The sequence below is a fragment of the Neoarthrinium moseri genome, assembly GCF_022829205.1.
Source record: "Neoarthrinium moseri strain CBS 164.80 chromosome Unknown scaffold39_Wmoseri_CBS_16480, whole genome shotgun sequence".
NCBI classification, from domain to species: Eukaryota; Fungi; Ascomycota; class Sordariomycetes; order Amphisphaeriales; family Apiosporaceae; genus Neoarthrinium; species Neoarthrinium moseri.
In genome coordinates this window covers 376024-387509 of record NW_026055153.1, presented here as the reverse complement: position 1 = coordinate 387509, position 11486 = coordinate 376024, and the positions used below count along the sequence as shown (strand labels likewise).

Here is an 11486-nt window from a genome sequence, read left to right as displayed (position 1 = left end):
GGGGGGGGGGGGGGGGGGGGGGGGGGGGATCAGCAGGTGACTGATCTGGCCTGGAGTGAATGAAGCCTTGGCCTGTCCCAGCCCCAGAACGTTAAATGCTGGCATAGATGAGTGTGGGATGTGGTATATCGTAAATCAATAAACATGTGTCCGTTTCGGATTAAAAATTGGTTTTTCTTGACAGAATTCAAACATTGTAGCAATGCAAACGTATTTTTGATTTATCACAACAAACGAAATAGGCAGCATCATCGTCCGGCCTGTGCTCCATTTCCTCAGCAGCACGCTCCTCTACCCGCCCTTCGACCAAGGCCTGCTCAAAACGCACCTCATGTACGACTATGATGCCGATCCCTCACGGGCACGCCGAGAAAATGGCGCTATGGATTGAGGGTCTTCTCCGCCTCATGTATCGTGTACGTAGTACGCCATCCACGTTGGACCTACGCCGGGCGCCTCAACTACCGGCAAACACCGACCCCCTTCCCCGCAAACGTCTAACCTAATCATTGCTTGAATGCTTGATTGTCGCGTGATTGGCCGCGACCCAAGCTGTCGAAGAACGGGGTTCTGGTCAGCGGTTATCATATCTGATCCACTTTCGACCAGTATGCGTTGCCCCTAATTCATGTATCACTGCTGAGGAAGGGATGACTTATGATTGAACACACTCTTATCTTGCCGCAGTTTGAGCTCGACAACTATGTTTCACAAGCAGTTCTTGACGCCCTGGAATCTTATACGTTTGCCACTCGATGAATACATAGTTAATCTAACAATGCTGCCCATTCAAATTGATGTTTTACTTCATACTTCGCAACCACTTAGCGATAGTTTTGAACATCAGTCCCACTGCAGTACTCCACCGTCGACGAGTGACAGTCCGACTTTGGTCAATGAGGACTTGCCGGGCCTGCCTCTTTATCACCACAGGATCTGGTTGATCAGTTGATCGAACAATCTCGAAGCCTTTATCACCAACCACAATACTCGTGCACCCAAGGCCAAAACATCTTTGAAAGAAACAAGATACTTGGGCTCACCGCTGGGCGTTATAGCTATGTTCAGGTTATCTCACTGTACGTGGCAGAGCCGGATTACAGATTGCATGCGAACTGAGATCAGGCCAGGGGGATTTCCGGGGCCGTGGCCGCTGCATAATGTGTTGTCAACAGCTGTGCCTATGTAGGTAGTAGTTACAGAAGCGTGGATTTTGCCCTGCAAGTTATTTTACTAGATGGCTGGTTACGCTTGAATGGATTCAAACTGATACACACAACATTACGGACCGAAGATGGAGAGGGGAAATCCTCGATCTGGCTCGTGTTTTATGAGTTCAAGACGGCATCTTTTACCGATAAGCACGAGCTTAAGCTTCGACGCGTTCCGCCCCTCTAAGAGGTGCATCTTGATGGAGGATACTAGCTTAGGCCGACAAACCTTAAATCATATGATACCAACTCGCTAGTTGTTTTTCAATTAGATGCGCTCTACTTAATACCTCAGGAGTTCTTCTTTGCACTGCGAACCGTCGCGCCCTAACGGAACTCCTACGTTGAGGCTATTCAAGATGTCCTACTCCAATACTTCACAGAATCAAGACCAGCCATTGCGAGCGACAAGTGTCCAATTAGACAAGTCTTTAGGAACAGAATACGAACAAAGAAAACGGCCTGTCAGTCTCAACAGCTATTTCCTTCAATATTCAGAGACGTCAAAAAGCTCCGAATCAAAAACGGTCGTCGATACAGACTGTCAGAGTGAAACAACCAACTGCACTAATTTCACCAACCTCGACACGATCTATACGTGGTATTCAGAGTCGGTATCACCTATTCCCAGGACGGGTGATTCTTTAGAAAACCTCAAAGAGCACCTTTTAAGAGAAGCGGTTAACTTCACGATGGAGAAGCTTAATAAGATGGCCGCGGAGTTGGACGAGGAGATCACCAGAGACTTGGTGAATGTTTTGGTCAAGGCAAAGAAGCTCGATGAGATATGGGGCGGAGCACATCAACAATATCAGAACGCGCTAGATACTGTTGCACGTGAGCTTGGGCAAACCACGGTAAATCTTAGGAGTTGTGCTGAGCCATGCTGGGTCGGAGATTCGCGGAGACGAGCGACTTTGAACAAAGTAGTGGACACGATTAAGGCAGAAGAGCAAATGGAATTTTAAGGTCATTGCGAATATGGCAGCCGCGTCTTATTTTAACCAGACTGATCCACACTGGCGGGCTGGAGCTTTTGAAAACGCGCGGGATCCTCCTCAGTTCTAGGTCTCGCGCCAGCTGATTCTGAGCCCACCAACTGGATAATCCCGTACGGCCAGGTGTGCCTGGCAGTGAACTTTTTATGCGGTGAGAAGTGGCTGTGGAATCGAGGGACAATAGAAATGACTCGATGCAACTCACTAGGCCTCGTACTCGTTGACAGTCAGAGCCTTCTTGGTGTCGACATCGAGGTCCGAGATCAGATCTGTGAGAACGAGTGAAGAGCGTGACTTGAGTCCAACTCAGCCGGTAGAACGCGGCGGCGACTATGCCTAGTGTCCTGGGATGCTGCGTTTCTATCGTCGATGTGCTGAGGGAAATAGGGATACTTCAGACTTGGACCGGAGTAGGAGTTCAACTCAGACACGGAGGGCACACGACCATGTATATCGATCGCGAAGTGGTACACTCTCGACGGATTGTGTGTTTTGTCTTCTCCCTTCATCCGCTTCCTATCCATTTCCTGCTGACGAAACATGTCACGCCACATGGCCACGGCCTATGGGTTTGGGTTTCCCGGATTACGTTCAACTCAACCCAGCTTTGGACCTGGTCATCATGATGCGGAAATGGGAAATGACAACGGGGCAAGAAACCCGGGGCTGCGGCACCTGCTTGAACTGGAAAGAAAGAGCGGAAGCTTGCGGAGCTGTCGAATGCTATGGAAGAGCATTTTCGTTTGCGGCCGGTGCTTCTACACATTTTGGCCGTGTAACATCTACGGCCTACAGCTTACCAGTACCAGTCCACGTCTCGGCGGGCTTTGGAACATCGAGAACACTTTCAAGGCGGTGTAGTTCGAGACACAGTCAATCAGATCAAAACTGGCGCTGGTTCAACAAATGAAAATGCATATAGTTATCTCATCTACCAAATAGAAGCCATGGGCCCCGGATGCCAAATACTCATGAGACGCAGAAGTCGGTGTGCAACATCCTGGTCTCTCATTGCATTTGCTGTGCTCCTTTCCGTGACAAATTCGGTGCAAAATCCGGTAGAGCAAATTTTCCTCGCCTTTCGCCATCCCCCTTGAAGCAAACACACCATGAGATCTGAACCAGCCGTGTTACATGTACTAGTACAATGCGTCCTCCTCACTTCGCTTCATGCACGTCTCCCATCAATCCCTCACTCAGTAGACACAAGACCACGACAGTTACTGTTGGGCCGCGCCGGCACCCGCGCCGCCTCTCATCCTCTTGGGTCCTCCATTGCCACCACCTGCCTCTGAGTCGTTGCGAGGCCGTTTGTTGCCCGTGCCTGGCTGGAATGTTTCGGCCCCAGCATTCAAGCTCTGGCGACCGCCTGCCTGAGCTCCTCCTCTGCCACCACGACCGCCTCGAGCACCACCACGTGGTGCTTGGTAAGTTCCACTAGGTGGACGAAGCTTGCTGGAGGGTGCAGGGATGCCTGATTTCGGCTGCGCCCCACCGCCAGCTGCTGTTTGTGCAGGCTGATTCTGAGTTGTTTGCTGCGCGGGTTGAGAATTAGTTGACGAAGCAAACGGGTTGGCGGCGGCAGCTGCAGGCTGCGAGGGTGCAGGCTGTGATATCTGCGCAAATGGGTTCACAGGGGCAGCTGCTGTGGTCGTGCCTTGAGCCGCTGATGGAGCAGACACGACTTGTGGTTTTGGTAAGCCAGGTCCAGCAGCCGGTTTGGGAACTTGGCTGGCTGGGGTAGCCTGTGCAGCTCCTGAGAGAAGATTAGCAATTACACCATACCCTTGAATATATCGAGACTCACCAGAAGCCGCAGAGGCTGCCGGGCCGTTGGAAGCAGGCGCTTGCGCAGGCTTGGGAGGGGGGGGAGGAGGTTTGGCGGTCTTGGCCAGCTCCCAGACCTCTCCAACGGGCTTCTCCGGGGTCTCCTTTGCCGCGGCCTCCACAACACCAAGCTTGGCTTGTGCCGTTCGAGCCCTGTTCTCCGCCATGTTGACTTGCACAGATGCCTTGGACGATGCCATCTTGGTTGCCGACTCCTTTGCTTGTGTGATCTTTTGCTCCATCTCCGATTTTGCAACATGTGTTTGCTCGTACTCTTCCTTGAGCTTCTTCGTGGCTTGCTCAACCTTGTTCTTGATGTTGTTGGTAACAATGCTCTTCACGGTCGGGTTGCTGGCCACAAATTTACGAGCATCGTCATCATTCAAGTTGTCCAGGCTAGGGGTGGAGACCGAAGGTGTTGCCGTTGGGGTTCCCGGGGCGGTTTGCTGTGATGGCGTAGAAGGCGGCTTGACTTCTGCCGGCCCAGATTTCTGCTCAGCTTCCCAGATCTTCCTCTCCTGCTCCATACGGAGCTCGAAGTCGTTCTTCTGCTGCTCAATAGTCTGCTGCATCTGGGTTCTTTCCTTCTCGAATTCGGCGTTCTTCGCCTTTAGTCGGTCGTTCAACATAGCCTTCATCTTATCGCTGCGGGAATTAATAATTGCCGCTTGGTTCGATTGGAGCTCTTCTGCCTTCTTTTCGAATTCGGCAGCCTTTGCCTCTGCTTCCGTGATTCTTTGTTCAAACGTTTGGCGTTCTTCGTCTGTAAGTGGTGCCGAGGCAGCAGGAGCCTCACCAGTGCCGTTCTCCATGTTGACATCGCCATTGGGTGCGCTGGACTGGGCACTGGCCAGAGCTCGATCGCGTTCAGCGGACACAGTGTTGAGCTGTTCTCGCAGACCCCCAAGTTCCTGATCCACGGTGGCTTTCTGGGTGCTGATGGCTTCCAATTCTGCCTTGACTTGAGTAAGCTGCTGCTCAAGCGCAGATATTTGCTCCTGGTTTGACGCGTCACCCGTACCAGGTCCCGGTGCGGGCGCTGGCGCCTGGGCTACTGCAGGCTTCTCCTGCTGTGATGCCTCGTGTAGAGACTGGACTTGCCGCTGGAAATCTTTGAGTTGCTCGTCAGCTGCAGCAATCTTGGCCTTTTCGGACTCCAACTCTTCCCTGGTGGAGGCGAGTTGAGTGTTGGCGTCGTTCAGCTCTCCCTGTAGTCGGTCTTTCTCGCTGACGGCCTCGTTCTTTTGGGCAGTCAAGTTTCGCGATCTTTCCTTGAACTGGGCAACCAGCCTCTCCTTTGATGCCTGCCAGCCAGCCTCCTTCTCTCCAATAGCCTTTTCGAGTTCTTGCACCTGGGTCTTGAGCGACTGCTCGGCTTCTTGAAGAGTATCTCGTTCAGACTCCAAGGCGGCAACGTTTGCCTTAAGCTCCTCGACCTCAGCTGGGTCGGTCTTGCCGTGCTTGGCAATGATGTCCTCACTGCGCTTCTGCCAGTAGTCGCGATCGTTGCGAATCTGGTTGATCTCTGCCTGCTTGTGTTCCAATTGACTGTTCAGCTCCTCAATTTGAGCCTCAAGGGGCTGAACCTTCTCCTCGAGTTCTGCTAGCTTCGTAGTCTTCTCAGCAAGTTGGGCCTCAATCTGGCGCTTTTCGGCACGCAGTGCTGCATTGCTCTCACGGAACAGGTTCAGCTGGTCAAGCTTCTCCATCAGTTCCTTATGAGACGTGGTTGACCGCTCGGTGTTGTTCTGAGCCTGCCGTTCTTGCTCCAGCTTGAGACGTGTTTCATCCAATTGTGACTGAGTGTAGTCGAGAGTCTGCTGGAGACGCTTGGCTTCCTGAACCGTCATCTCGTGTTGACCCTCCAGGATGTCCTTCTCGCGGCGCAGGTAGCTCGCAAGCTCCCGGAGGCTGTTCACATCAGTTGAGGTTGGTTGGGCAACCATGGCTTCTGAAGATTCAGTGGTAGACGCTCGGTTCCTCTGCAACTCCAGGACTTGAGCCTGCATGCTCTCAAGCTGTCCGTGGAGAATCTTACTCTGCTTGTCGGCATCTTCTCGTCGGGTGCGAAGATCCGCAAGCTCCTGCTCAAACCTCCTTCGTCGATCTTCCCAAGAGCTCTCATTCTGCAGCAAGGTGGCCTTGGCCGATTCGGCTTCGGCTCGGAGGGTGGCTGCAGCAGTCCGTAGTTGATTGTACTCGGCGCGGATAGATGCTAGTGCCTTGGTAGTCTCTCCATGCTTCACAACCTCTGTCTCATACTGTTGCTGAGCGTTGCTCGCGATCTCGGCCTGTGCTCGAAGATCTTGCTGGTGGAATGTGGAAGAGGCCGTATAGTTTTCCTCCTGGTCCTTGAGGCGCTTGATCTGGTCTTCCAGCATAGCCTTCTCATCTTGGAAACGTCGGGCAACTTCGTCTTGCGAATCTCGCAGGGACGAGAGTTCGCTGTTAGATCTCCCCAGCTCTGCTGACAGGTCTCCAATGCGCTGCTCTGACTCCTTAATAGCAGCCTCCTTTTCGGCCAAGGTGGAATCCATCATTTGCATGTACTCATCTTGAGCACTTTGAAGACCCTGGAGCGCCTCCTCGGAAGACTGGCTGATTTCCTTGTATTGGTCGGCTTGTGCCTTCGCATTCTCGAGATGCGTCTTGGCCAATTCGAGATCGCGCTTGAGATCTGTCATCTCGTGGACGACTTCCTGGTAGCGCTCATCGGCGTCCTGGGCACCAGACTGCGCGCCACCAGCGGCCATCGAGCCAGGTCTTGGTGTTGGTCGAGGCTGCAGGCGTTCTGCTCTCTCCTCGGCGGTGCGAAGCTCGATCGTCAACTCTTCCACCCGTTTCTGAAGATGGTCCTTACTCGTTCTCGCCGCGACAAGATCTTCTCTGATTTGACTGAGATTGGCAGTGAGCTCGTCGATGCGTTTCTGTGACTGTTGGGCATCAAATTCCTTGCGGATTTGCAACTTCTTGCCTTCTTCGACCTGGTCGGTCAACTGTCGTTTCGTTGAGTTCAATTCCGCTTCCAAGGTATCTATCTGGCCCTGCAGTCGTCGCTTCGTCTCGGATTCGGAGAGGTCGCGTTCGTTCTGAAGACTCTGCTGCGTATCTAGCAATCCATTCAGGCGAGACTTCTCTTGAAGAAGGCTCTCATTGTCTTGGCTGAGACGAGCTTGGACATCCATATGCAACTTCTTCTCGGCCTTGAGATTGGCGTTCTCGTTGCGCAGGCCTTCGGCAAGACTTCGAGCTTCGACCAAATCCTCAGCTGCCTGCTGCGTGCGAATATCTTGCTTCGAAAGATTATCAGACTGCTCCCGGATACGGTTCTGCAGCTGTTCAATCTCGGTCTTTGCTGCCTTGAAGTTGGACTCTAGCATCTCGAAGCGCGAGTCCTTTAAGCCGAGCTGACTGGACAGCTTGGATTTCTCGGACTGGAGACTGTTTCGTTCGGTAGACAAGGCCTCGATCTGCTTCTTCATGGTGTCGCGATCGACATTCCACTCGGTTCGATGGGAATCGTATTGTTGCTGCAACTCTCGCAGCACCGTGGCATAGTCGGCCGAGTCACCGCCCATAACCGAATCGCCATTCTCTTCGATACTGACGAGAACCCCGTCATCTCCGTCACCAGTGGGGCCGCGAGTGCTGGCACCCCTGTTTTCGGCCAGGCGTCGGAACATGTCCCTTTGCTTCACGAGGCCGTCATGTTGAACCATCAACGACCGCAGTCGGTCCTCCCATTCTGTGATGGTCGCCCGCAGTCGGCTGACCTCTTCATGGTCTTCGGCAGCTTGTCGCTTAGCTTCTGGGTCTTCGGAGTTCTTCATATCTTCGGAGAGTTCATGGACGACCTTGAGTAGCTCTTGATTCTTCTCCTGAAGGTCTCTGACATCCTTGAACACAACCAGACGCTCGATGATCAGAGAGTCAACGTCGGTCATATCATCGGTAGTGAAACCGGTGGCCCGTTCCAGACGTTGCAGCTCCAATTGCTCCTCCAGGGTGAGTTCCTGGCCTTGGTGTTCCAGAGCGAAGACCATCATCTGCAGCTGGGCACTGAGGTCTCTGACTTGCTGTCGGGAGATGTTGAGTTCGACCTGAGCGGTCTTCAGATCGGCTTCGGCCTTTCGAGCCGCCTTCTTGGCAGCATCGCGCTCCTGGAAACTCTGGTCGGAGAGATGGGACATGTTCTGGATTTCGTGCTGCAGCCTTTCGTTCTCGGACTGCAGCTCGTCGATCTCGGGGCCCTTGGCTTCCAGCTGATCAACCATCTCGTCGAAATCCCTGGCAAGACGATCACTGCGCTGCTTCTCAGCAGCCAGGAGGCCCTTGTACTTGTACATCTCCTCCAACGCTTGTGTGGCTGAAATTGACTTGCGGACGGAAGTGCCAGGCGTTGCGAAGGGCGATCCGGGGCGGCCCATCATGGAACCATTAAGTGGTCTCGGTGTTTGCGGTGCCGACCCAGGCTGGCCCGGTGAGCCTCTTGCAGCAGCGCCACCGCCGGCGAGCAGGGCCTCAAGACGGGCGATTTCATCTCGCAGGTTGTCGGTGTCTGCCTGGGCTTGCTGGTACTCCTGGCGGGCGTGCTCGAGATCGGTGGTGATGCGGCGCACCTCGTCCTCCCCGTCTCTCTTGACCTGCTCGACCCGAGCTTCTACTTCGGCAAGACGGAGCTTCTCCGAGTTGGAACGCTCCTCCATCAAGGCAATGAGTCGCTTGGCACTGTCTAGATCCTGGCGTAGGCCCTCCTCCCTGCTGGCGGCGAGCTCCTCGGCCTGTTGCTTGTCGTGGAAGGACTGGGTCAGCTTGGCCTGTGTCTCGTCGAGCTGGTTCTTGACGCGGGCGAGGGATGCGTCGGAACTGGACTTCTGGCTCAGCAGGTCCGTGTTCTCGCTCGTCAGCTTGGAGATCTGGGCTCCCCTGTCCTTGCGGACCTGCAGCAGCTCGGCGGCCTTGCTCTTCTGCTCGTTCTCCCAGAAGTCCGAGTTCTTGCGGGCCATGTCGAGCTCCTGGCGCAGCTGGGATTCCTTGATCTTGGCCGAGTTGGAGACATTCTGGGCGTTCTGGGCGGCCTGCTGGGCGGCGGTGAGCTCCTGGTTCAGCTTGAGGTTCTTCTGGTGTTGGGCCTGCAGCTCCTGAGACAGGGAGTCGTTGGCGGCGTTTTTGTTATCGATGATGGCGAGGGATTCTCGGTTCGAGGTCTCGAGGGAGGCGATTCGGGCGCGCAGGGACTCGATCTCGGATTCCGAAGTAGAGCTCGACGACTTGATGGTGCGGATCTCGTTCTCCAGGGCCTGTCGCGTAGTCTCTGCGGCGGACGTTAGTGATCAATGCGCACGATCGGCTGGGCCTTCGGGCGCAGGCGTCAGTTCGCAACGGTGTGCAGCGTCGCCACGGGGGTGTCGGCCGTGCTGGCAAGGATAATGGGGGAGCGACGAACCTTCGTGCTTCAGCTTCTGGCGGATCTCTTCGACGTCCTTCAGGGCCTTCCTGGCCGTCTCGTTGCTGGCATCGCGCTGGGCCTCGGCGCCGCGCACATTGGTTTCGAGCTCGACCTCGAGCTGGACCTTCTGGGTGTACAGGTCATCGAACTCGTGGGCCTTGGCGGCAACGGCGGCCAGCACGGCGTGGACGAGCTCGGCGGTGGGGGCGGTGATGGCGGTGGTCAGGTTCTCCTCTGGCACGCTGAGATGGGCGGCCAGGTAGCCGACATCAACGTCGGCGGCTGCCATATCGTCAAGCGTGTTGGACGGAAGGGGGAACCATGGGCGACCGATCAGCTTCCGAAAACGACCTCGGAAAACAAGCGCGTGGTGTCGCGGCTGAGGAGGAGCGGACGATGCACTGTTGAGAAGTGCGTTGCCGCGACGAAAAGACTGCGATGGTCTGTGGTCCCCACTGCAAACAAAGGTCCCGTCGTCGTTGGTGGGCGGGTGTCGTTGGTGATGCGAGGGAGGGGGGGACGGTGCAGCGAAAGAAAAGAAGAAGAAGAAAAACACACGGCCGCAAAAGAATGACAAAGGGCTCACGAACAACCCGCTTGTCGCTCCAGTGAGGTCGGTCGATCGTCTGGCGATGGGGGCCCCGGGGATGAGGATGAGGATGAGGATGAGGATGGGGACCTCGGGAGGAGGACGGGATCGCGTGGAAGGTGACGTCCAGAGAAGAAGAAAAAACACAAGCGACGGCTTTGTGCCTCCCAGTTGCGATGCGACACTCTCGACGCTGGGCTCTTGACTCTCGGGTGTCTCGTCGTCGCAGACCTTAGGACTGAGGTACAGCAATCCAAGGCAACTCACTCCGTCAGTTGGTTAGCTCGTACCTGGGTAGTGGAGCGTGTAGAAACTGCTGTCTGTTTTCGGCAGGGGAACGCACGGGCGCGACGGACCCACGCTTGGGACGAGGCTGCCGCTGCTCTGGCGACGGCGAACCTACCAGCCTGCTTTAACTACCTAAGGTACCCTACCCTACCCAACGTACCCTGCCTTAGGTACCTCGGTGAGAGCCTACCTACCTACCACAGTACTTACCTAGGTACCTGGGTAGCACTCCGGGTTAGCCAGGCACCGCATCCCAGGCCATTCTGCCTTCCATCCAGGCTGGGAGCTTGGATCATACAGCGGCTCATCGTCCCACCTTTTTGGTGTCCTGTCCTGGTCCCCCGGTTGCCCAGAATGCTGCTGCCAGCCATCCAATGCCAGCCTCTCCAATTTTTGCCGAGCCCCGACGTCACTTTGGGACAGCATCTCCAATTCGTCCCATGATTGGCCGCGACAGATCAACACCATCTGTTGTCACATCTGTACCCCTTGTCGGCATCGCGAAGGCCTCGTATCCTTCGTACTATTGTTTCCCCACGCGATTCAATGAGCTGTTTCGCCCGGAGCATTCCAGGGCAGCATCTGATGCATGCAGCCAATCAATTCTCAAAGCTATCTGCTCAAGTTGGGCCATGGAGCACCCTTACAATTACCCGTACAGTAACCCCGTGGGGAGTCTCCCGAGCAGCACAAGTCTACCAGCTGTTGACAATCGCCGCTTTCAGCATCTACTTCTTATGTTCATCAATTGATCGATCTAGTGTGTAATCCGTGGCCATGTGTCGTGTAACTCCTGGTTCCAAATTATCTACTCATAGTTGAACATCTCTGGCGAGCAGTTGCGGGACGACCTTGAAATAAAGCCAATGCACTATGGCCAGGACTGCCCACTCTGGCCATTCTCTAAGGCCGTAGGTTGTGTTCCAATACATCCCGCTCCTTCCATGGCCTCTGCTGGACTGCGTCACAGTCTGATCAACGGGCCAGTCGCAAACGCTACGGTTTGCTTCCAATAGCCCCGCCACCAGCGAGAGAACTTTTGGGTTGGGGCATCGAATAGTTATCCTCGACGACGATGGTCATGGCCAAGATGGCTGTGCTGGCAAGTCAGGACGACTTCTTCT

General features: G+C 54.8%; 2 protein-coding genes across 2 annotated transcripts; one reads left to right on the top strand and one right to left on the bottom strand.

Moving 5' to 3' along the window:
- Nucleotides 1–1903: 1903 nt before the first annotated feature.
- JN550_009025 (uncharacterized protein) lies at nt 1904–2549 on the top strand (the record flags this gene model as incomplete). The annotated part of the gene is made up of 2 exons (XM_049321052.1): nt 1904–2068; nt 2418–2549. The coding sequence occupies 2 exons, from the start codon at nt 1904–1906 to the stop codon at nt 2547–2549; spliced, it is 297 nt and encodes a 98-aa protein (XP_049169141.1).
- Nucleotides 2550–3429: 880 nt separating this feature from the next.
- Nucleotides 3430–9774, bottom strand: JN550_009024 (uncharacterized protein; the record flags this gene model as incomplete). The annotated part of the gene is made up of 3 exons (XM_049321051.1): nt 3430–3965; nt 4017–9350; nt 9483–9774. 3 exons carry the CDS (start codon nt 9772–9774, stop codon nt 3430–3432), a joined length of 6162 nt encoding a protein of 2053 aa, XP_049169140.1.
- Between the last annotated feature and the right edge of the window lie 1712 nt (nt 9775–11486).